Genomic DNA, 25,373 nt, shown 5'->3' on the forward strand with positions numbered 1-25,373 from the left:
TTTCCTTCTACCTTTAATTCAAGAACTGGCCTTTGATCTAAATCCAGAGACAAGAATGTCAAATCTGTTTCTGTTGAGCCAAACCCTCTCTCCCCTTTCTCTTGTGACTTGGCCGCAAACTTGGCATGCAGGCTAGGAAGGATGACTAGCTGGGCAATTCTATCTCCTGGAGAAATGGCCGTAATGCCCCTAGGAGAAGACACCATGATCTTTATAACACCGGTGTAATCAGGACCGATCACACCAGGGTGGACAATCAATCCTCTTAGGGCAGAAGATGATCGGCCAAGTAATAACCTCACTGTGCCTGGCTCAAGGGGTCCCTTAAAATCTGTCTCTATAAGTTGTATCCCCATTTGAGGAGTTAATACGAGTCTGGTGGTGGAGTGGAGGTCCAATCCTGCCGAGCCGGCAGTGGCTCTCCATGGTCCCTTGGATGACGAAGGGTCGGCCACCTCTCCTGTGCTGACTCTGTGGCCTGATTCTCTACTGCCCCATATATTTGCGGGCCCTGGGGCCCACAAAAAAACGTGGGCCCCTCTGCCTGTTTTTTGAACGAGCTCCACCATAGCCTTGAGTAAGGGGTTGGCCATTAATGTCTCTCACTGATCTACACTCATTGGCCCAATGATTCCCCTTCTTGCATCTAGGGCAAAGACCAGGCTGTTTCAGGCGTTGGCTGTTTTCAGTGCCTTCAGCATTTCCTCTTTCTGGGCACTGCCTTTTAAGGTATCCCAACTTTCCACATTTGAAACATGCCCCGGAACTTCCTCTTTTGTTCTGAGCAAGCTGAATGGCTGCAGCTGCAAGACCAGCATTAGTCAAAGGACCCCCTAACTCTCTATACACTTTCATCCAGGCCTCTAGCCCCTTATTCTTGTAAGGAGTAATGGCAGCTCTGCATTCTTTTGTTTACTGTTCATAGACCAGCTGCTTGATTAATGGCATAGCAGCATCAGGATCACCAAAGATTCTGCCTGCAGCCTCTACCAATCTAGCTACAAAGTCTGAAAAGGGCTCCATGGGTCCCTGTAAGATCTTAGTAAGATTACCACTCACCTCCCCTTTATTTGGTAAAGACTTCCAAGCTTTTATGGCAATCTGGTTAACTTGCTCAAACACCTGCACTGGATAGCCTGTCTGTTGATTAGCAAATCTACCCTGTCCTAGTAGCATATCTGGATCCCAGGCAGGATTTCCTGCAGCGTGATTTGCAGCAGCTTGCTCACTAGCACACTCAATCAAAAATGCCTTCCAATCCAAATACTGCCCTGGGCTCAGGCAAGCGTGAGCCAGATCGCTCCAGTCACTTGGCGTCATGCAATGTCTATTAAGAGCCTCCACCTGAGCTAAAGTAAAAGAGGCAGTAATGCCATAAGTACGAACAGATTCAGCCAAGGATTTAATTACTTTAAACTCAAGCGGTTCCTCATATCTGTTTCCTTGAGCATCTTGAAAAACTGGGCAGGCAAGCTAGAACTCCGACCTCACCACTCGCCAAACCTCTAGGCAAAAGGAGCAGCCTGAACCCCCACTGTTGATTGGATTATGGGGGGAGGCGCTGATGGCATGTAGCCTGGGGGGCCCATGTCATTCTCTGGGCCCTTCTTCCTGTGCTTCTCTTTAATTGAGCTTCTCTCAATCTTCTCAATCAAAACCTGTAATTCCTCATCTGTATCAGACCACTCGGTATTTGAAGCTCCCTTCTCTGACTTCACAGATCGCTCTTCCTTCAGCTGCTCTAATGCGGCTTTCCCCTCTTCCATGGCCTTATAACAGCGCTGATCCTCCAAACAGCTCCTAACGAGCTTCCACACAGGTCTTACCCCTGCTTTCAAAATACCCTGGTCCCAGGAGAAATCTAAATTCTTCCCTAGCTTATCCCAGCATGAAAGGGTGAGGTTCCCAGACACCGCGAACCAAGGGGCAGCAGTGTCACACTCACTAAGGAACCTCTCCAGTGTACTCTTCTTAATTTCTAAATTTTTTGACAATAACAGCTCTTGAAGAGCCAGAAAAATTGGGTGCGATTGCGAGGCGCCCATCTTTACTTTTGTTTTACTTTTGGTTCGCTACTCCGCGAAACTTTACTGCTCCTTCCTGGAGTCCTTATAGCCTCTACTTCTGAGGTCCTTATTGCCTCTACTTCTGAGGTCCTTATTGCCCCAACTTACCTGGGAACTTACCAACCAGCTGCCCTGACTGAAAAAAGTTCTGAGTCTCCTTGAGTGAAGGAGGAGTGAGTTCCCCATTCAGGCCTCCACTTATCACGTCCGCCTTGAGCAGCAAGAAAGACATGACCCACAAGCTCTTCTTTTAGCAGTTTATTCAGGAACCTTCAACAGTCTTCAGCACCAAGGGCAACACCCTCGGCCATTAAGCACTCCCAAGCTTAGCCAAATAAGGGCTTTGTTTACGAGACTGCTTGCTCTTGGGGTGCAGCTCAAGCAGCTTTCCACAGTGGGCATTTTACCTAGGATGGGCGGGACCTTGAGCTGGGAGGGTGTGTGTGAGAGAGACAGTCTGCAGCATTCAGCATTCTAGATTCAGCAGTATGCATTCAGCATTCAGACTCGCTCACACTCGGACTAGAACCAGAATTTAGGTAGACTAAGACTTAGATTCATGCAGTCCGTAGCCTCCCCCTCCCCAGGCCCAGAGCGCTTGGGCCCCGGGGGGGGGGGTGCAGCACCAGTTGAGATTCAAGAGATTCAGCATTCGAGATTCGAGCCTCTACCCTCCTGGCTGGCACACCCGCAGCCCCCCCCCCCCAGGACTCCGGCCAGGCCCATGCGGCCTGAGTGTGCTCGGAGTCCAGGGGTGCTGCACCAGTCCAGAGGAGATGGCTGCTGCTTTAGACCCAGTGTATTTTAGATGGGCTCAGATGTACCTCAATTACTGAGATGCCATATGATTTTTCATCTCTCTTTTGCAATGATTGTAAAAGCCTCATGTCATTTTTAAGAAATACATTCAGATCACACACTACATGTGTTGAGTCTGTTTGTCACTAGCCGAATTCCATGCACACCTGGCCAGAACCCATCGTCCCACGGAACAAGGGACCCTGTAAGAAACCCCAGTCTATGGCACTTTCCTGACACTATTACATAGCCTAAGGATTCCTGGGCATAAGGCCACCCTACGGGTCAAGATTTCCTGCAGATCAACATGGAGACGTACTCTCATATAATGATGCTGTGTAGATGATTTGGTGATTTCATAATTCTTGATAATGATTTTGTAGAACTCCTAAATTGATACAAGTAATCTCAAGCCCTCTATAGAATAAAAGCTGCAAATAGAGATCTGTAAACCTTCATGTGTCAAGGGCCAATTGAACTAGAAAAGCAAGACAGGCTTGGAACAGATTTATGATCAAAGAAAACATTCCTTCTAGGTTAGGAATGGGGCTACTATCTGGTAACTGAACGACATAAACTGGGGTTGGGCCATGTACTGTAGGTGCAAAGACAGAAAATAAATAATGGACCAGTCTGTCTATACAAGATTTCAAAATTAATAATACATAAGGCAGATGATTTGTCTCTTGACAAAAAACATGCTAACTTGTGCCATAAAAAAAATATTGCTTTAAGGCTGGAGAGATGGCTCAGCGGTTAAGAGCACTGACTGCTCTTCCAGAGGACCTGAGTTCAAATCCCAGCAACCACATGGTGGCTCACAACCATCTGTAATGGGGTCTGGTGCCCTCTTATAGTGTGTCTGAAGAGAGTGACAGTACCTATAGTCACATACAAATAAATAATTTTTAAAAATTATTTGCTTTAAACTTAAAATGAACTTATGGAGCTAGTAACAGATAATGAATGTTAGGTACTAGCTTAATGGAAATACATGTCTACAATTCCACTTTAAGTCATTAAGGAACAAGCATCTGTAACTTCAGTGTGCCCCTCTGGCCTCTGCAGACACTGCATATAGATCACGCACAGACAGGCTTTCAGGCAAACAAATCCAAGCTGGACAAGGCTTCTCATGCTTTTCAGGACAACCAGGGCTACACAGAGATACCCTGTCTTGAAAAAAAACAAAACTAACTAACTCTAGTCACAGAGAATCAAATTGACCAGCCCTGGTGTTTTAAGTGGTTCCTAGGCCCCATTAAGAGACTGAGTTTCCAAAGCCCTGCACACTAACATGGCTCAATTTCTACTCTTATGTTCACTCAGGAGACAGGCTGGTTTGTACAGTGAGTTGTAGGGCAGCCTTGACTACATAGCAAGACCCTGTCAGAAAGTGTTTTCAAAGTTTCACCTTAAAAAAAAAAAACAAAGAAGAGCCAGCCAGGCAGTGGTGGTGCATGCCTTTAATCCCAGCACTTGGGAGGCCGAGGCAGGCAGATTTCTGAGTTCGAGGCCAGCCTGGTCTACAGAGTGAGTCCCAGGACTGCCAGGGCTACACAGAGAAACCCTGTCTCAAAGAAAAAGAAAAGAAAAGAAAAAAAGATTGAAGGATGCAGCTGCATCAAATTAAAAAGCTTTGGCACGACAGAGGAAGCAGTTATCAGCATAAGGAAGAGACGGCTGCAGGAGACATGTCGGTCATCCAGATGAGGGTTAATGATCCACGTATACTGCAAGCTCAGAAACCCAACATCCAAAGTCTAAGTAATCCACCAGTGATGCTCAGATGGACTGAACAGCCCGGGGCTGGAGAGATGGCTCTGTGGTGAAGGACGTTGGCTGGTCCCAGCACACCTACATTGGTGGCTCACAACCACCTGTAACAGAACTCCAGCTCCTGAGGACTCCCATGCCCTCTTCTTGCCTCCATGGGTACTGCATGCAGGTGCGTGGACACATGACCAAAAAGACAAAAACACCTTTAAAAACAGATGTACAAATAAATCACTTACACAAAAGACCTCACCCACTGGGAGACTGCAGATACAACCTGCACTGGGTTCCCACCTCACCCCAGAGTGGCTCACACCAAGAAAATCAGCAGCAGCTGGATAAGGCTGGTTATCCGCCCTGTCAGTCCAGGAGGCTGAGGCAGGTTAGGACATTCAAGGCCACGCTGAGCAGCTTAAGAGACATAAAGGAGAGGTTGGTGAGTCAGCTCAGCCAGGTAAAATGCTTGTTGAACAAGCGTGAGGACCCAGGTTCGATCCCCATCACCTTTATTAAAGCCTGACCCCGTGGCATGTCTTTATCCCTGGCTGAGTGGGGCAGGTGAGTCCCCAGGGTTCACTTGCTAGCCAGCCTTAATCTGCAGCAAGCTCCTTGTCCCAGTAAGAGACTAGTCTCAAAACAATATGGACATCTCAAGAATGTCACCTGAGGTGACCTGGCCTACACACACACATACACACACACACACACACACACACACACACACACACACACACACCTGCCTGCCTACCCACACAAAGAGAAGTTTGGGCATGCAGTTCGGTGCTGCCATGCTCGCCTAACATGAGCCGAGGCCAAGTTCAAGAGTCACTATAAGAAACAAGGAATTGGCCGGGCGGTGGTGGCGTATGCCTTTAATCCCAGCACTTGGGAGGCAGAGGCAGGCGGATTTCTAAGTTTGAGGCCAGCCTGGTCTACAGAGTGAGTTCCAGGACAGCCAGGACTACACAGAGAAACCCTGTCTTGAAAAAAAAAAAGAAAAGAAAGAAAAGAAACAAGGAATTCTGCTGCGCCACTCCTCAGCATGAACCTGAAGGATTGAGACGCAGCCAATAATAGCAATGGCTGCTTAGCCATGATTATCACAGCACCGGTCAAAAGCAAGCCAAAGTTACTTCACCGTGGAAGGGAACACCCCACAGCCTCCTGAGGTACCCAGACCCCTGAGGTTAGCCACTAGTCCCGAGACTCAGAAACCCATGCAAGACAGCATGGCTACAGCTGACCCATTCCCTGCTGGGTATATACAGCTCATTGTGTCACAGGGCTGGGACAACCCTTAGAACCGATGCAGGAGAGTGACAGCCAGGTCCCAGTCAGGCACAGACTCAGTTTGTGTTCCCCTAACTCTCCTGGCCACACACTCGAGTCCCTCCCACACTACCTTGACAGGAGCCAGTGCTACAAAGCTAGAGGGGCCATGGAGCCCTCTGAACACCAGTACCCATAGTTCCTGGCTCACAAGGTTCCCACCTGGCGGTGTGACTCACAGTGGCGGCCACCTGCTCACATTGTATGGTGAGCTAAGCGGGACCCACTCTGCTCTCTGTATCTCTGGCTTGCACTTGAGCCCACAGAAGAGCCAGATCAGGCAACCCAGACACAGTGGACAAGCAAACCCTCCAGCGCTCACCTGGAACCGGGACAAAGGTGAGCCGTTTTGCAAGCTGTGGAGGCCTCCCTCTGCCCTCCAGATCACTGGAAGGAAGCTTCCTCAGACACGGGTATGGCTGCCACTCCCACACCTGGGGGCCAACGGAGTGTGGATGGCACTATCCGTATTTTAAACTCCCCGGATTAAGCTCACACTGTCTCTGTCACTTAAGGAAAGACACAGCAGTCCACACCTGACAGCTCCTGTCCTCTTCTCTGCCCACCTGCGGGCTTTGGCCTAAAGAAAGACACTGACACAGGTCAGGGCACAAGTGAGCTTTATTTGCCACAGGCAGTTACAGCTGCCCAGAACACCAACCTGCACACACATGACCTCTAGCAAGGGCCCTATGACCCAGCCTCCAGCCTTCCCACGACAACCCTGGGGACTCAAACACTGAAACTCCGTGCCATTTAGGCCACCCCTCCCCCCTCCTGACCCCTGTCCTGTCCCTTGTATTCTTGCCTCTGAGGGCTCATGGGAATGGCATTGGGAGGGCCAGAGTCATTCAGCTCTCCATGGGCCCTGCCTCCAGCAGGCAGCTCAAATATAGAAAGAGGCTCTGTTGATAGAGGGTAAAGTGGTAGCCAGGCTCAGTTCTGAGTTGTCAACTGATTTCTGTCACAGGTCACAGCAGCCGGCCTTCCCTCTCCCTGAGACAGACTTTCCCCCAGGCTGACTACGGGGCTACAGTGAGGGGCAGAACAGGAGGTCCCTTTATGGTCTGACCAAGCCTCAAAGTTAAGCCATGTGGCTCTGCCCTCTGCCTCAGTCTGCAGGCAGGCAAATCCCCAACAAGGGCTCAGCTCCGGTAGCTCCGGAGCAGATGCCCAGCGATCACCAGTCTCTGGATTTCACTGGTCCCTTCGTAGATCTCAGTGATGCGGGCATCTCGGTAGTACCGCTCGGCTGGCATCTCTGTCACATACCCCATGCCGCCCAGAATCTGGATGGCCTGAGAGGAAAAACAGGCAGTAGGAGGGAGAAGCCTCCCACACTGGGGAAGGGGCAACCAACGCCTAGGGGCTCAGTGCTCACCTGGTGGCTGATGGCGGTTGCAGCCTCCGATGCAGCCAGTTTGGCCATGGCGGACTCCTACCCCCCATGAATGGCAAAGTCAATGCCTTCACTTTCAGAGGGAACTCCCTGGCTCAACACCCTCTGTAAGCAGCATGCACAGCCTTCCCTGTCCCTTCAAAGTCCTGTGGTGCCCACTACCCCCCACCTCAGAGCCTGCCTTGGGAGCCCCTCCCCACAGGCACCTTGGTGAAAGGCTTCTTATTGTCTTTCAACATGGCAGCACGCCATGTCAGCAGGCGGGCACTCTCCAGGGCCAGGGCCATGTCTGCCAGCTTGAACTGCAACAATCCAGCCCCACCCATCAGGGATGGGGTAGGAGTGGTGGGGGTGGGAGAGGTAGGGGTGGGGTGAGAGAGGTGGGGGTGGTAGGGTGAGGTAAGGGTGAGGAGAGCAAGTGAAAAGCAAGCTTTCCTTCCCTGAGCCTAGTCCCCAGCTCCTGAAACCCCATCCTCCAACCCCCTACCTGGATGTTTTGGAGCTTGGTGAGCGGTGCCCCGAAGGCATTGCGGTTCTCAGCATATTTCACAGCACAATCCAGGGAGGCCTGGGCAATGCCCAGGGCCTGGGAGGCGATGCCAATGCGGCCCATGTCCAGGGTTTGCTGTGGGGACCGCTCAGTCAGTAGCTGTAGGCTGGGACCAGGGCCTAGCCCCAGGATACTTGCTGCCCTGTAGCCAGGCTCACCATGGCTATTTTGAAGCCCAGCCCCGGCTCCCCGAGCAGGTTCTCCTTGGGGATGCGGCAGTCCTCAAAGATGAGGTTAGCTGTGGATGAGGCCCGGATGCCCAGCTTGTCTTCCTTCTTGCCCAGCGTAAGTCCAGGAGTTGGCATGGGAACCAGGAAGGCACTGATACCCTGGAAGACCCCAAAAGCTAGGATGAGTCTGCAGAGCGGCTGCTAGAGCCGCATGCAGCCTCCCAGCTCAAGCTGGCTTTGGGGAGGAGTGAGAACTCCTTTGGGGAAAGAAAAGCTCCATGTCAGCTCCAGCAGGACCAAGAAAGTTCTGACCTAGAAATTCTAAGGACCTCCCCAGGGGTCGGCTGGCCCACCTTGTTCTGCCGAGACCTGTCTGTGCTGGCAAACACCACCGTGGCTGAAGCCTCCCAGGAGTTGGTGATCCAGGCTTTGGTGCCGTTGAGGACCCACGAGTCACCCTCTTCTCGGGCAGTGGTGGAAGCGGCTCCTGCGTCACTACCATTGCCTGCCAGAAACAAAGACTTGGGACCCATCTCTCAAGACACGGGCATCGAGCTTAGAAGCCTGGCTGCCAAGCACAAAGGCCCTGCGCCTTGGCCTCTAAAGCTGGGACCTTGGACCAAACCTTCAAAGACTCATCCACAAGGACACAGAGATCAGAACAGGTGCACACAGGCCATGAGAAATCTTCAAGCCAAAACTTCCTCTCACCACGTGGACAGCCTCCTGGTACATCCAGGCAGCTGTGGCCCATCCCAGCAAGCCACCCCTGAGGCCTGCTCCAGTGGTTCAAGACTCAGGACAACAGGCCCCAAGCCTGCCTTCCCTCTCAGGGCATATGGCTTCTGCCTGTCACCCTGATTCTGAGGTAAGGTGACAGAGGACCCTGCACTGTGCAATACCTGGCTCACTGAGGGCAAAACAGCCGATTTTGTCACCACTGGTGAAAGGGGTGATCCACTGTTGCTTCTGCTGTGAGGATCCAAACTTCAGGATGGGTCCCAAGTAGAGAGACTGACGGGACAGCGGAGAGCAGTTTGAGGCCACCCCAGGTTTTTACTCTCTCCAGAGGCCCTCCCTGGGGACTAAGGACTCAGAAGACTCCAAGGAGACAAGTCCAGGAGCCTGGGCTGGCCGTGCTTGGTTGCAGAGATACATGGCCAAGGTCTACACAGAGCCACACAGCTCCCCCAGCTGTGTTCCTCGACCCAGACTCACATTGTTGACGCTCATGATAACTCCCGTGGAGGCGCAGCCACGGCTGATCTCCTCCAGGGCGATGGAGTAGGCCAGGTAATCCAGGCCCGCACCACTCAGCTCCTCTGGCACATCCATGGCTAGCAGCCCTAGCTCACCCATCTTCTTCACCTGGCCCCAGAGGGAGAAGTCACATCAGGGGCAGCCACTTCAAGCCTACTCTCTGCAGCTCTCCAGCCCAAGGCGGAACCTACACGCTCAGGCCACGGACCCTGACCATGCACACTGATGGTACTCCCCCAGCTGAGACTCCAGCCCACGAAGCGTCCACACTTGACAATGCTTGCATCTCAGACCGAGCTGACTTTTCTTCAGTCCCTTCTTTGCACGTGTGCAAGCACGCACGCACACACGCACGCACACCAGGGTACCTTTGAGTGTGCTGTGTAGCTGTTTACTCTGTCAGAATTATCCTCCTTCCCACCTCCTCCTTACATTTGCTGAAGCCTGCCACACATCCCCCGTCTATTAACATGCTCATTTGACTACTGTCTTTTTCCCTGACCAAGAGGAGTTTTGTTTTGTTTTGTTTTTTTTCCTTTACTGTTGTATACCCAGGGCCAGGGAGTGAAAGAATGTGTGACAAGCACTTGGGATTTCTATGTAAGGACAGTTACAGTAATAGCAATGGTTAAGGAATGAGTGGTAAGGGGTGTGAGTGAATGGGACCGAACTGAACAAAGAGAATCTTTTTTTTTTTTTTTTTGAGACAGGGTTTTTCTGTGTAGCCCTGGGTGTCCTGGAACTCACTCTGTAGACCAGGCTGGCCTCGAACTCAGAAATCCACCTGCCTCTGACTCCCAAGTGCTGGGATTAAAGGCGAGAGCCACCATCGCCCGGCCAACAAAGAGAATCTTAACCGGCTTTGACCATCACTCAGCTCAGCCCCTGAGGATGCAGTAGGTCCCTTCACCTTTTAGCCTCATGTAGACCTCAGCAGGGCCCACCTGACTTTGGGAGAATAACCTAAGCCAGTGGCCTCCGAGGATCTGAAGCAAGGAATGGTAGAGAGGTCCCCACCATTAGATCTTTTTAGTCATGCTTCAGTGTTCCTCGGGGTCTGGCCCCAAGATCCCCCGCAACTACAGAACACACAGGAGCTCCAGACAATGGCACCCAATGTGTGCCTTCCTTCCGTATACTTAAATTTCTTCCTTTAGTTTTACTTTGTGCTTTGAGTGTTTTGCCTGCATGTGTGTCTGTGCACCATGTGTGTGCAGTGCCCCCAGAGGCAAGAAGAGGGCGCCAGATCCTCTGGGACTAGAGAGTCACAAACAGTTGTGAGCCATCGCCTGTGTGCTGAGAACTGAACCCTGACTTTGTTGGGGGAAATATGAGAGGTCAGAGGGAGGAGACGGAGGGTAAATGAGGTCAAGCACTCATGTGTTAAACTCTCTCAAAAATAAATTTTCTTTTGAGGCAGGGTATCATGTAGCCCAGGCTGGCCTGGAGCTGGCTATGGCCTTGAATTTCTGATCCTCCTGCTCTGCTTCCTTTGTGCTGGGATTATGGGCAGACACTATTTACTGCACTCAGCTTATGAGGTGCTCAAACTCAAAGCTAGGGGTCAGTGCATGCCAACACTACCAAGTGTACTACATCCACTCTGCTTTTTTTCTAAAAAAAAAAAAATTCATTTATTTAATTTTTTTAGTTCCATAGATGAGCACTCCACATCATTTCTCCCTTGTCTTCCCCTCCCCCAAGCCCTCTCACACACCCCAGTTCCCAAACTCATGGCCTCTAACTCTCTAGCCACCTGATTGTTTACTTAGGAACAGCTGATCCTTCTGCCTCTACCTCCAAGTGCTGGGATCGTAGACATGGGCTATCATGCCCTGCACTGCAAAATACATAAAGTAAAAGTCTATGGAAGGAGCTAGAGAGATGGCTTAGTGGTTACGAGTGCCACTGTTCTCTCAGGGGATCCAGGTTCCCTTCCCAGTGCTCACATGCTGGCTCAAAACCATCTGTAACCCCAGCCCCTGGGAGATCCAATGCCCTCTTCTGGCTTCTTGAGCACCAGACACACACATAGAGTCCAGATATGAATGCCCATGTAACACCCATACACATAAAAATATATTTTTTAAGTTTATAAAAAACTATTTTAGAAGATTCTTTTTCCTTCACTGAGGGTGTCAGGCCCCTACAAGCCCAGGGCTGTAAACCCAGCACCACCTCCAGACCAAAGAAAATGACCATTTCAAGGTTAAGGGCTCTGAAGCTGGCTGTAAACGCTGGTACTGTAAACTCATTTCTTTCTTCCCTTTGTTAGTTTAGGTGTAAAAAGACTGAAGTTCAGTTTGGGTGTGAAACAGCCAAAAGGCAGGCATTGGCGCCAGCCTTCTCCAGAGTCTGGCCCACGCTCCTCCTCGCAGCGGCCGCCCCTCAGCTCTTCTGTAGATCTGCTATTACGATCCTATGCTCTTGCAAGAGGACCTGAGTTCAATTCCTAGTGCCCATGTGGCGGCTCACAACTGCTTGTAACTCCAGTTTCAGGACATATGAGGGTTTCCTCTGGCCTTGACAGGCATTCATTACATGCACATAATACACAGACAGACAAACAGGCACACACAGACACACTTAATTAATAAATACATCTTCTTAAAGTTTGCAAATCTTGGCTAGGGACCGGATGCTGAGCAAAGCAACCATTCAGAGCATGTTCTGGGCCTCCTGCCCAAGTTCCTGGTACCTCTGGCTGCGGCAGCTCATACGAAGGCCACTAGCCACTGTGAGCCACTGTGGCTGCTGCACTCACCTGAGCTGTGGGGAAGAGATGCTCCTTGTCCAGCTGGGCTGCAATGGGGACCAGCTCCTTCTCAGCAAAGTCACGGCACGTCTGGCGCAACATCTGGTGTGTCTCAGGCAGTTCCACAGACTGGTAAACAGTGTGTAACCTTCGCCAGTCCCGAACACGGACAGCTATGGTCCCAGTTAGGGAAGGACATTGCAAAAGATCTTAAGGCTTACAAAAGTCTTCTTAAGGCTTACAAAAGTTTCTCTTTATGTGTCTGTGAATCTGTGTTTATGTATGTGTACATGCATGCAGGTACCCCCAGAGGCCAGAAGAGGACATCAGATCCCCTGGACCTGGAGTTACAGGGGATTATGAGCTGCTCAACTTGGGTGCTGAGATCTGAACTCAGGTCTTCTGTAAGAAGAGCAAATGCCGAGGTAGCCTGGAGTTCAGGCTAGCCTACGCAATACGTCAAGATTTCATTCATCCCAGGGTTTAGAGTGATGGCTCAGTGGTTAAGAACACTTGCTGCTCTTTCAGAGGAATGAGGCACAGTTCTCACCCCATATAGGGTGGCTTACAATTGTCCACAACTAAAGTTCCAGGGGATCCAACACACTCTTCTAGCCTCTGTGGGACATGGCACACTTATGCGGGCACATATGCTGGCAAAACACTCATACACATAAAATAAAAATAAACTTTTAAGAAAAAAAAAGAGCAGCACTCCCCACCTCCAACCCCAGTCTCAAAGAAAAAACAAAACAAAACTTTATTGATACAATGTCAACAGAGCTGTTATAGAAAAGCCCAGGCTAACTGAATACTTAACTGCTCGCTAAACACTTCAGCCCTCAATATAATCCCATTTACAACACCTCGGAAATAGGTTTTAAGTTTCACTGGGTTTGGAGTTCTATAAAATGTGGACAAGAAAAGAGCTCAGCTCCCAGGAGTGGAAGGATTAATGTACTAATGGCTGATTTAACACTGGTCTAATTGTTAATGTGGCTCTGGATTAGCCAAAGGAAGCGGTGGCTATAGTGTCAGAGCTGTTACAGATGAGACAAAACATTAAAAATAACTAAATGCTAACGTTATGGAAACACACATTAGATGCCAACCACGATGCATCCTGTGATTTAATACAGCTGAGGATGGAAACAGCTCACACTTGGACCACTTGGTGCAGAGAGGTTGAGAGTCATGTCCAAGGTCATAGGTCGGAATTCAATGCCAGGGCCCCAGCCATGGAGGACCAACTCACCCAGAACCTCAGCTGGGGCTGAAATGGAGTTAGGGGAATGGACAGGGCCGCGTGAAGGGGAGCTGGCGATGAGGGACCCACAGGAAGGGAGCCGAGCAGGAGTCCGGATCCCTGCAGAGCCTGGGCCTTGTACTGGCCAGAGGCTACCGACCTAGGACAAAGGCCGCGCGCAGCCGCGGGGTGTTGCCCACTCGTCTGCCGTGGGCCACAGCAGGACCGGCCGCCAGGATCTCCGCCCTGTGACCGGCCCTGAGGCTCCGCGGGCGCACTCACCTCTACAGAGAGGGCCACGGGCCCGGGCCAGAAACACGGAGGCCATGGGCACAGACCTCCGGGACCTCCTGCAGCAGCTCCCGAGTTCCGGACGGCAAGGGGAGGGCCTTGGCCACGCCCAATTGGGGGCATGGGCGGGACCGACGAAGACTCTGGGACACGCCCACCGCGCGGGAGGGGAGGGGCCGGCGCCTGCCTGGGCCACACCCACCGGGCCGCGGGGGCGGGGCCTGAGACTTGCTAGAGACCTAGGGGCGGGAGCCTCAGGCGTTCATGGAAGTTAACTCCTGCCAATCCTGAGACTACAAAGTTTGTCAACCGAAGCCTACAGAGCAAGTTGTACACCAAGAGAAACGCTATCTTGAGACAAAATAAAACAGAGCAGAAAAGGTTCTGGCACTTATTTTACAGACATATGTTTCTTCTAGTACTATTGCTTATAAAACTTTGATCATGAAGGCGTGTGTGTGTGTGTGTGTGTGTGTGTGTGTGTGTGTGTGTGTGTTATATTTCATTCAGCTGTGAGTGCTGTTACTTGCTGTCTAGTGGGCTTGTGTTTGATTTCTTTTAAATATTTTTTTAAAGATTTATTTATTGTTATATGTAAGTACACTGCAGCTGTCTTCAGTTACACCAGAAGAGGCCATCAGATCTCATTACGGATGATTGTGAGGCACCATGTGGTTGCTGGGATTTGAACTCAGGACCTTCGGAAGAGCAGTCAGTGCTCTTTCCCGCTGAGCCATCTCACCAGCCCCTAATTTTCTTTTTTTTTTCTAATTCTTGACTGGAATTCTGAAGATAATTATTAAATTATTTTTGTCTTTCCTTCCTTCCTTCCTTCCTTCCTTTATTCGTGTGATGTATTTCTCTCTCTGTCCTCTCTGTCTCTGTCTCTGTTTGTCTCTCCAGCCCTGAAGTTCAGACAGAAAGATGGAATGTAAACCCATATCTCTTTTTCCTAAAATTCATGTTCCTCCCCTCTTTCTGTGTGTGTGTGTGTTATATTTTTCTTTCTTTCTTTCTTTCTTTCTCTTTCTCCCTTTCTCCTCCCTCTCCCTTTCTTCTCCCTCTTTCTCTCTCTTTATCTTTTTTTAAGGATTTTTTGTTTTTTTTTTTTGTTTTTTTTCGAGACAGGGTTTTTCTGTGTAGCCTTGGCTGTCCTGGAACTCACTCTGTAGACCAGGCTGGCCTCAAACTCAGAAATCTGCCTACCTCTGCCTCCCAAGTGCTAGGATCAAAGGCGTGTGCCACCACTGCCCGGCAAGGATTTATTTATTTTATGTATATGAGTGCACTGTTGTTGTCTTCAGACATACCAGAAGAAGGCAACAGATCTCATTATAGATGGTTGTGAGCTACCATGTGGTAGCTCACACAGGAAAAGCAAGATTCAGATATAAAATCACTTCTCATGATGATGATACAGGACTTTATGAAAGACATAAATAGCACCCTCAAAGAAATACAGGAGAACACAGGTAAACAGCTAGAAGTCCTTCAAGAGGAAACACAAAAATCCCTTAAAGAACTACAGGAAAACACAAACAGGTGAAGGAAATGAGCAAAACCATCCAGGATCCAAAAATGGAAATAGAAACAATAAAGAAGTCAGAAAGAGAGACAACCCTGAAGATAGAAAACCTAGGAAAGAAATCAGGAGCCATAGATGCAAGCATCACCAACAGAATACAAAAGATAGAAGAGAGAATCTCAGGGGTAGAAGACACCATAGAAAACATTGACACAAGAGTCAAAGAAAATGGGAAAATCAAAAAGGTCCTAACCCAAAACATTCAGGAAATCCAGGATGCAATGAGAAGACCAAACCTAAGGATCATAGGTATAGAAGAGAGTGAAGACTCCCAAGGTAATGGGGTCAGTAAATATCTTCAACAAAATTATAGAAGAAAACTTCCCTAACCTAAAGAAAGAGATGCCCATGAACATACAAGAAGCCTATAGAACTCCAAATAGACTCAACCAGAAAAGAAATTCCTCCCATCACATAATAATCAAAATACCAAATGCACTAAACAAAGAAAGAATTTTAAAAGCAGTAAGGGAAAAAGGTCAAGTAACATATAAAGGCAGGCCTATGAGAATTACACCAGACTTCTCACCAAAGACTATTAAAGCTAGAAGATCCTGGGCAGATATCATACAGACCCTACAAGAACACAATTGCCAAGCTAGGCTACTATACCCAGCAAAACTCTCAAATACCATAGATGGAGAAAACAAGATATTCCATGACAAAACAAAATTTACACACTATCTTTCCACAAATTCAGCCCTACAAAGGATAATAGATGGAAAACATCAACATAAGGAGCAAAACTACACCCTAGAAGCAGCAAGAAAGAAATCTTTCAACAAATCCACACAAATCTAATTCCCCCTCTTCCAACAAAAACAACAGGAAGTAACGATTTCTTTTTCTTAATATCTTAATATGAAAATTGATATTACCAACATACCTAATCAATTGAAATACAAAAATATGAGGAATTAGAAATTTATTGACTGTCATCCAATGGTCTCTTTAATTTGGTAATTGGAGAAATAGGTCCAATATTATACAATCCATATATACTTTCAGCTTGTTTGTTTGTGACAGTGTCTTGCTGCGTACAACATAATGGTCTTGAGATCTTGCTTCTCCTATCTCAGCCTCTCTATTAGTGTTGTTTATTTCATGTTTTTACACTATACTATGGTTTTCAGAACAGCTTACATATTTTAAAAGTATTTATATACCCAAAAGAAATGTAGACAATTAAATTGGGAGGGGATTTGTAAGAGAACAACAAATAACAACTGAATGCTTTGCTTGATGTTTGTAACTCTTGTATCAAGTTACCACAGTAAGAGCTAAGATTTTTTTGCTCTACTAAATACAAAATAAACAAACAAACAAAACCACTTTATATATTTATGTTCATTTAAGAAAATATCAGTAGTGATGTATTATTTTCAAATATAGAGTTAATACGTTTGGAGTTATTTAAAATTTACGTTGAGATAATTTTCAGTATTGCCGTAGACAAGCATCTACATAGGCTGTTAAGTTGACCGTTGTTTTATATCAAACAACTTTTATAATACTCATTTTTATTGTTATAATAGTCTATAAATTTTAAAGAATATGACAAAAAAGATATTGTAGGTATTGAAGGGGGGAATCTCTGCTAGGACTTGGGGTACAAAAGGAAAACAACAAAGTGATTTAATTCTATTTACTTAAAATATGTTTTTAAATGTTAACAAATTCAGGTAAATTGAAATCATGTAACTTTTCTCATTATAATGCAATAAAACTTAAAAAAAAAAAAGAAAAAAAAAAGGTGCTATAGGCATCATGATTCACTTACATGTATCTCAAAATAAGTCCTTAATCAGTGGTAGATTATTTTCTTAAAACTAGTTCATACCCCCTAACCAAGAGTCAGATACAGCCATTATCAACCCATTATCCATTTCCGTTGTGGTTTCTTTCAGTGAACACTGTATATTGATGAGCATAAGCTGTATTTGGCTTTTCTTTTCCAATAATCATAACTGGAAGTTAATTTAATGATCGATTTTATTGCATATTATTTGTAGGTATGCTCATACCTATGTAACATATTCTTATATACTTAATTTTAAATATCTCACAATTGAAGGACTTATGGCAGCTTCCAGTTTTAAATATTGCAAATGACAGCTGTTAAAAGAATCTGTGTATATGTTAAAAAATCATTAGTTTATTTATTTTTTTGTTTTGTTTTGTTTTGTTTTGTTCGGGTTTTTTGAGACAGGGTTTCTGTAACTGCCTGCAGTTTCTTGACCTGGGTTTTCTCAAGAGAAGGAACACAGGGACCTGAAATAAAGGATTAGAAATGCAAGAGAAATAACGGATACCAAGTCGAAATATTCCAATCAAGGTTCTAACTTTACTTATGGAGGCCAGGGTTTTTATAGTCACAGGAAAAACTGAAACCAAATCTCTAGGTTACATGATGTTCGCATAACATAAACACTATAGTTTGGGTCAGGCACCAAAGTCTTCAGGCCTTGGGCATTTTCCCATCTCTGTAGGTGGACTTCCAGGCTGCTACTTCAAAGGAGAACTGGCAGTCTGCAAAGAGCTTTTGTTTTAGCTCCCCAGGTGAGCTAGTAGCTTCCAAGCAGAGACTGTCAGAATGTCAGAATGAGGATGGCTGGGCTGAAGCAGGAGATAACAGGTTTCTCTCTGTATAGTCCTGGATGTCCTGGAACTCACTTAGTAGACCAGGCTGGCTTCAAACTCAGAAATCCACCTGCCTCTGCTTCCCAAGTGCTGATCATAAAGGTGTGTGCCACTATTGCCCAGCTAGTTTATTTTTTAAGTGAAGTGCCACTGAGTATTTCATGTTTCATTTACACATTTCAAAAGGACTAGTAAATCTAGAGAAAAACCTCTTAAAAGAAAATGGACAATGATTAACTGTAGAATCATCACTCTCAGAATTGATTTTAACCCATCTATCTGTGGCATTGCATGGTTATATAAGAGGAAAGTTCTCTTAGAATCATCATGGACTTGTACTATTTGTACTTGTTCTTTAGATTAGTAATGTAAGCTGTGTACATCCATTCTAAAGCACAATCACACAAGATACTTCAGAGAGCCCTCCTTCTAGCTTTGCACTGTTTGTTATTCTGTAACAGTTTCCTCTGAGACTGAAGCATTCCACTCCACAGGAACTCTCTTTCAGCAGGAAGAGAAACAACTCAAAATAGCATCAAGAGTCCCTGAAAGTAACCAGATTTTCTAGGCTCTTTCTTCCAGAGAATAAACAAGGCAAGCAGCTTGTGTGAATCACTCTCAAACAAGCCAAACTGCACAAACTCAAAACCCAACCCAGCTATGTGGAATAGGTATGTGGAATAGGTATCAATCAACTGAGTCCCTTGGGAAGGGCTCTCTGTCTAACAATGTTGAACTGCCTGAAGGAAGTGCAGTGTACTAGGGATTCCCAAAATTTGTGAGTTGTTGCCAGTCCTGGGATGGGCTTTGATGAGGCAACAGGTGTGGCTTTGATGAGGCAATGGGTGTTGAATTATTTGCTCTCCTGTAAGCTCTCACGTCTTCCTGTAAGTAACCCCAATAAAACTCACTTTTTAATCAACTGTACCCGTGTGGTGTACATACTGTGGTCTGCTTTTGGGGCTCCCTATCTAGGGTGAGTGTAGAGAGCGGTAGAGCTAGAGAGGCATTCGCCTTGACAAGATGGCGCTGCGCTGTGGTGTATATAAGCAGTGCCGATTATTGGCTCGGGGTCTTCCTCTTCATGATACAATAAATGCTTGCTGCAGAAGAATCCTAGTGTCTGCGTGTCTTCTTGCTGGCGAGACAACTGCGCGGGCTACAGGTGAGTAGACTGTGTTGCATCTTACCAGAAGTTCTATCATACAACTATTTACTGAATTTACTTAAGAGTTTATAAGCCATTAACATGTAAGACAAATAATCATAACTTTAAAGTTCTTTGTAAAGTGCATATTTTACAGACTCAGAACTAAGTTAGTGTGATAATTATAACCTTCAAATCTAAGGCTATAGCCAAGAGTATTAGCTTCTCTTGTTGTGGGACTGGGACCATTCAGAGATTCACCAATCTGACTCAAGTTTTGTTTTTAGTAAAATAGAGGCTTTTTATAAAAACAAAACAACAACAACAACAAAACAAAACAACAACAAACAACAAAACCTTGCTAGGAAGAAGTCAGAAAGAGTTCTATAAGTAAGGCCTATCTATAGTCGGCTATGGACAGTCCAAGGATTAGGAAGACAAATGCACAAAGGTATAGTTTCAGGGAGCCAAATTAACTCATTTCCTGTCTGGGTGCAGGTAAGGTCTGATTATGTAGCAGACACCCAGTAGTAGGTGTTTCAGCCATCCAAGCAAGCAATCATTTCATACAAAAGTGGAACTTGGCAGTTAGCCTGTTTAATCTTGTGAGCCATTACTTTGTAAGAATAACTGGAACAGTGAAATATCTAAGAACCATCAACAGTTTTTAATAATAGCCTACCTGCAAAGGGCAGTTGTCTTTCTTAGGCAAGTTAGCTGACTGGGAACATTCACAATAGAAGCAACATCCCTATGGTTTACACTAGTTAAAAACAATGCTGTTTTTACAAACCTTTACAGCCCAGTAAATCATCATCTAAACAGAATGCTTGCTGTCACACTGCTCATAACCTGATGGTGAATCCTTGTTGTTGAAGACACCAATAGTACAGTCAATGAACATGAAGAAACAGAGCTTATACTCCACTAGATACTTCACTCCTACTGAGTAGTGTCTACAGTGCTGGAAGATACTGTGCACACTACCAGAGGAGAAAAGTATTCCTCATTTCACCCAGCTACAAATTCTACAACCCATGCAGAGACCTGCCTGCATGATATACTGGTACAATCGTGGTACAATTTTTATAGAAGTAACTAAGCACTTTTTGAGTGGATTTTAAGGCTACTCCATAGGATGAACACTATACCTGACACTGCTAAAGTGGCCAAGAACCTGAGACTAGATAGGTCTTGGATCTTGTGAAGACATACTGCTTTTATTCTGCTAAAGGAACATAGCAATAAGAAGGCTCCTAATGACATATTGTTCTACCCATAAGTAAGTTACTCCATCAATGCACACCAGAGAAGCCTCTTGTAGATGGTGTTGACTGGCAAAGAGATCCACAACTAGTAATGTGTAGGGAGTGATTCGGCCCCCAAAGCTCCCGGCTCTATGAGAAAGAAAGAGAAGGGAGAAACATTTTAAGAACTAGTGTTGATTGATGACTCTAAGGACACCCAGTAGTAGGTGTTTAGGTCTAAGGAAACAGTATCTTCCATACACAATAGAACTAATGTACATATGAAATCAGAATGACTGCACAATTGTGCACATGACCCACACAGGCATTCCAACATTGAGAGCGGTATGGTCAGACTAGGTAGGATTCAGGTAGTTAAAATAGGTAGGACCTAGATTACTGGGGAACTATATCACCATGTCTGAGTCTGGACTGATCATAGACATGGGTTACACGCCGTAATTAAGAAACTATCTGCAATTGACATAAGCTGGCATAGGGAAAAATCAGTTTTCTCAAATACAATGTCATTTAGTATATCATCTATATTTTAGGGCAGGCTCCCTGCACAGAAGTAGGTAACCAGAGAAAATAGGATCCATGATTCTTTTGTGGGAACACTTTCCTTCTTTTTTTTTAACATTTTTTAATATTATTGGTTTTTGTTTGTTTTGATTTTCATTTTTGGGTGTGTGTGTGTGTGTGTGTGTGTGTTATTCTTAAAGATAAAGAATATTTACCTGGGTGGATAGAGAGGTAGAATGTGGGAGGATTTTGAGAAGGGGAAAACATTATCAAAATGACTTTTAAGAAATATTTTATAGGGGGCTGGAGAGATGGCTCAGTGGTTAAGAGCACTGGCTGCTCTTCCAGAGGTTCTGAGTTCAATTCCCAGGAACCACACGGTGGCTCACAAGCATCTGTAATGGGATCTGACTTAGGGCATTTACCTTATCATATTTCACACACACACGTACACACTGGGCTGGGCTACAGTTTTCATTTCTTTTATATTGCTTACTTTTATTCTTTACACAGATTATACCAGATAATGTAAAATGTTCTAAATACCTTGAACCTGGGTTTATAGAAACATTGTTTAGGAAGATAATCTGAAAATCAGACAGTGCTGAAGACCTGAATCAAGCAGTTGCTTGTAAAAAAATATGAGGGACACTGAAGCTGCTGTGCTAGGAAGACTAAACAACTCCATCCTAATGCCTTCACATTAGGCAGAAGGTAATTCATCAGCACTGATGGGAGTCTGGCCAGGTCCAGAATGGTGAGCATGGCTCTGGCAGGCCTTTCCTTTTTTCCCCACTCCTCTGGCTGGCCAAAACCCCATTAGATTACATGCCTAAAGCTAGCCCACAAGGTATATTTCCTCATTTGTCCACTTCCTCCTCCTCCTGCGGCTATCTGCTAAGGTCCAGCTATCAAAGCATTGAAGTCCAGCTATAGAAGCCCCCTTTGGCTCACCTAATTAACATGCCCAATTAAAATTAAACACTTCATAGTAACAGTTTCCCATTTTACCTTTATAAATCTGCATTTTCCTATGTGTCACCTCTGTCTCCTCTCTAAAGGCAGTTAGCCCTTTGTCCTCAATAGAAAACTTTCTGGGAACTGGATTTCAAATGTCACCTGTGCATACTTCCCTAAGAAATAGAACCTGGCTGCAGTGCAACATCAAGAGCAGATATTTGATGAAACTTGTAATGAGATCTACCAGATCTAGGAGCTGCTTGTGTGTTTTGGAGCCTTCTATGAGACATTTATGGATATTCCTACAAGCCTCTAGGTCACTGAGAGAGACACATAGCTCTCTGGACCTTCTTGACAGTGAGTGCCTCTCTCTGCCTTGCCCAATGACAATTTCTTAGTGTAAAAATGAGGCTCTTTTCCAAAAGGCTCTCTGCTGAAATCCAGAAGACCAAATTATGGGTCAGTGCTTGAGACAACATGCCTGTAGCTCAGCTTCCAGGGGATGCTCATGGGCACTGGATCATATCTGAGAAGGAAGGAGGTACTGGACCATGAAGACACTGTAAGGAGAAGCCTCTGAAATTTGCTGTTTTTATGGGAAGGGTAGTGTTGAGTATTCAGACTCTGCTAAAATCCTACAAAGGTGCTGTGCTGCTGAACTGATCTCCATGCGCGTAGTTCTGTTTAGTTTGTTATTTTGCCTGAGACAGGGTCTCATGCAGTCCAGTTCATGACAGGTGAACTGCTCATCCTGCCTCCTCCAACACTCATGCAATAGGGTTGCAGACATGTAAACTCGTGTCTAGCTTTGAAAAATCTTCTTACTTATTTACTTGTGTGTGTGTGTGTGTGTGTATTTTTAAGACAGGAATACACTTTTTGGCTCTGGCTGTCCGAGAACTACTATGTAAACCAGGTTGACCTCCATCCTAGAGTTCCAGGACTCTGCCCCACCTAGTGCTAGGATTAAATGTGCCCCACCATACTCACCCTATAACATAGCATGAGCATGGAGATAAAACCCGGCAACCAATAAATATTTGATTTTCCTCTTCGTTCTCTGTCGTCTGCCTTACCCGTCCAGTTAGAAGTAAGGAGGCAAACACCGAGCCCTTCTCCATGCAGTTTAATCAGGAACCTTCATATTTACTTCTTCTTACTAGCTAGCTCCTTTTATATTCTTCTATATCTTCTTCTTACATCTTACCTCTAATTCTATCTATATCTATCTATATCTATATCCATATCTATATCTATCTCCATATCCCATTACCAGCCCCAATTCTAAATACTTACTCCTAAATCTTATATAACCCATCACCAGCCCTAATTCTACATACTTACTCACTACTTCCTATTCTCTCTACATACTTACTATCTATATCCAGCCCCCAGCCCTTGTGGGTTAAATACTTTCCCTGGTCCCAATCAGCATTGGCTATGTGGAAAAGCACAATAGGCTACGGGAAAATCATGCCAGCTTGCATCACAAACTAGAGGCACACAGCTTTTCCAACTAAGGCTTGTTTATCTCAATGCGCTCTGCTCTGGCCGGAGACCAGGTGTTCAATATGTATGTATAGGGTGGCAGCTGCGGCTCCCCACAGTTCTCTTTTCTCTGGATCAACAGACAAACAAGCTTATTAGGCAGGGACTCCAGACTCAGAAAGCAGAAAGACTGCCTGGAAATATGGGACAAGAGTGGGGATCGCCGGTTGTGGTGGCGCATGCCGGTAGGATTTGCTGAAGGAGGCAGAGGTAGGAGGATCACGAGTTTGAGGCAAGCCTAGGCTACACATATAAACCAGGTAGTGGTGGTGCACACCTTTAATCCCAGCACTTGGGAGGTGGAGGCAGGAGGATTTCTGAGTTCGAGGCCAGCCTGGTCTACAGAGTGAGTTCCAGGACAGCCAGAGCTACACCTTGTCCTTGGGGGGGAGGAGGAATGGGAATAGTGGGGATCAGGTCCAGAGCCCCTTGGAGTAACCAGTCTTCCTTCAGACATCCTGGTGTAGTGTTGTAGTCGAGATCCAAACACTCACAGAGACCACAATGGGAAAGAAAGAATTGTACTTACTCTTTGTCCTTGTTGTGTGTCTGAAGGCAAGATGGGTCATCAGCAGCGCTACTGGAGTCACCCAATGAAGTTGGGCCATGGTTCTTGCTCTTGCAGCGTCTGTTCGAACCGCCACGGTCTGATCCGCAAATATGGACTGAACATGTGCCGTCAGTGCTTCTGTCAGTAGGCAAAGGACATAGGCTTCATGAAGTTGGACTAAGCGACCTTGAATGGATTATTCGACTGTCTATCAAGTGGACTCAATCATGCTAGTCTTTGTGAACAAAGAATAAAAATGTGAAGACCTTGAAAATTTTTTAAAAATATAAAAAAGAATTTTACTTAATGGTCAAGCCCCTTGCTCTCCACAGGATTGGGAGTAAGCAAGTGACCCCCCAGCTGCAGCAAGAGGAAGCTTATGTAGTTCTTTCATGACCTTCCCAAGCAAGCAAAGCTTAACAGAAGCAGAACTTTTGAGATTAGCTTTCAGCATAAACATATTGTTACAAGTTTTTAATATCATTGTGGTCAACCAGTTTTGGAAAGCCTCATTTTTCAAGTCAAGGCAACCTGGTTGTCAGGAGGTATTGTGGGTGTGTTGGTTTGAAAAACAGTCTACACAGTAGGATCATCAATCTCATTTTACCTGAGAAATACAAATACCGAGACTTTGGGAACAAGTTTGAAAGCTGAACGACAGGGAGAACAGAGGTGCTTTTACTATTTAATCCATATCACAATCAATAGTGAAGACAGAAATGGGGGAGTCAGATTCTGGCAATCCCACACAAAGGACTTCTTGGGAAAGAACCACTACATGGCTTTAAAATGTCTTCTGGGAGGATTTGGTGAAGTCTGTCTCATGCCTAAAAATGCCTAAGACAAATGGCATTTGTTAGGCACCTTCCTGAACCAACTACCCATGTGATCTGTGGGACTAATTACAATGCAGCAAGAGACAAGAGAGATTTTCAAGGCTCTGGTGGGCACCTTTCTGACAGTTGAAAGGAAAGCTGGGATGGCTCAGGGAACCAAGATGAGCTTGAGAACAGACCTCTCTGTGGGGCTGGAGGAGCTTCCTTTTCATCCCAGAGCTTTTGCAAGGAGACTGACAGGTGACTGTTATTTTATGGCAGCCTGCTGATCCCATCACTTCCTCCTGATCCTTCTTGATTCTTGGACTACTTCCTTCCACTTCCCTTTCTTCTGTTACTTCCTTGCTTTCCCTGGGACCATGTCTGAAGAAGTAGGAGGGAGATCAGACTGTATGTGAGTAACCAACTAGACTCAGCTCCCTCCTCTCTTTCCCCCATTCCAGGTAAGTGATGCACTTCATGCAGTCTGCCCACACACTCACCATTTAGAAGGGCACCACTTTGCCAACTCCAGTGGCTCTGGAGTACAGAAGACCTGGCTCTGGGAATAATGGATCCTTACATGTGTTCTACAGGATGTTCTGTCCTTTCTAATTTATATCATACCAGCATGGTCAATTCCTGAGGATATTGAAAGACTCCGGCTAGAGTTCCCGCTCAAGTCCTAGGAGGCATGCACCCAAGAAAAACAAAAA

General features: G+C 46.2%; 1 protein-coding gene, 1 long non-coding RNA gene and 1 pseudogene across 3 annotated transcripts in view; 1 reads left to right on the forward strand and 2 right to left on the reverse strand.

Annotated features, from left to right (window-relative positions):
* Positions 1-6,572: 6,572 nt before the first annotated feature.
* On the reverse strand, positions 6,573-13,766 carry Acads (acyl-CoA dehydrogenase short chain). 2 transcript variants are annotated; one of them, XM_031337541.1, is made up of 10 exons: positions 13,632-13,764; positions 12,113-12,276; positions 9,307-9,456; positions 8,991-9,102; positions 8,442-8,593; positions 8,077-8,247; positions 7,856-7,993; positions 7,575-7,670; positions 7,351-7,407; positions 6,573-7,267 (listed from the first exon to the last, which is right to left on the reverse strand). In XM_031337541.1, the coding sequence occupies exons 1-10, from the start codon at positions 13,675-13,677 to the stop codon at positions 7,115-7,117; spliced, it is 1,239 nt and encodes a 412-aa protein (XP_031193401.1). In that variant the 5' UTR covers positions 13,678-13,764; the 3' UTR covers positions 6,573-7,114. The 2 variants fall into 2 exon arrangements, with proteins under 2 accessions (XP_031193401.1, XP_031193402.1); XM_031337542.1 differs by lacking the exon at positions 7,575-7,670 and having other exon boundaries at positions 13,632-13,766.
* A 10,086-nt stretch (positions 13,767-23,852) lies between these two features.
* LOC116070830 lies at positions 23,853-24,023 on the forward strand (annotated as a pseudogene).
* A 1,286-nt stretch (positions 24,024-25,309) lies between these two features.
* Positions 25,310-25,373, reverse strand: part of LOC116070831 — a 21,566-nt gene continuing 21,502 nt past the window's right edge. Inside the window, exon 3 of the long non-coding RNA XR_004110576.1 lies at positions 25,310-25,342. This is a non-coding gene — a long non-coding RNA (uncharacterized LOC116070831). The remainder of the gene's footprint in view (positions 25,343-25,373) is intronic.

This window comes from Mastomys coucha, unplaced genomic scaffold (genome assembly GCF_008632895.1).
Source record: "Mastomys coucha isolate ucsf_1 unplaced genomic scaffold, UCSF_Mcou_1 pScaffold22, whole genome shotgun sequence".
Lineage (NCBI taxonomy): Eukaryota > Metazoa > Chordata > Mammalia > Rodentia > Muridae > Mastomys > Mastomys coucha.

Coding starts and splice junctions, on each gene's coding strand:
- Acads (XM_031337541.1), bottom strand. CDS start 13,677: ATGGCCTCCGTGTTTCTGGCCCGGGCCCGTGGCCCTCTCTGTAGAG. Junction 9,457..12,112: donor ATCTCTTCCCCACAGCTCAG/GTGAGTGCAGCA, acceptor CTCTGGGGCCAG/GTGAAGAAGATGGGTGAGCT. Junction 9,103..9,306: donor TTATCATGAGCGTCAACAAT/GTGAGTCTGGGT, acceptor CTGTCCCGTCAG/TCTCTCTACTTGGGACCCAT.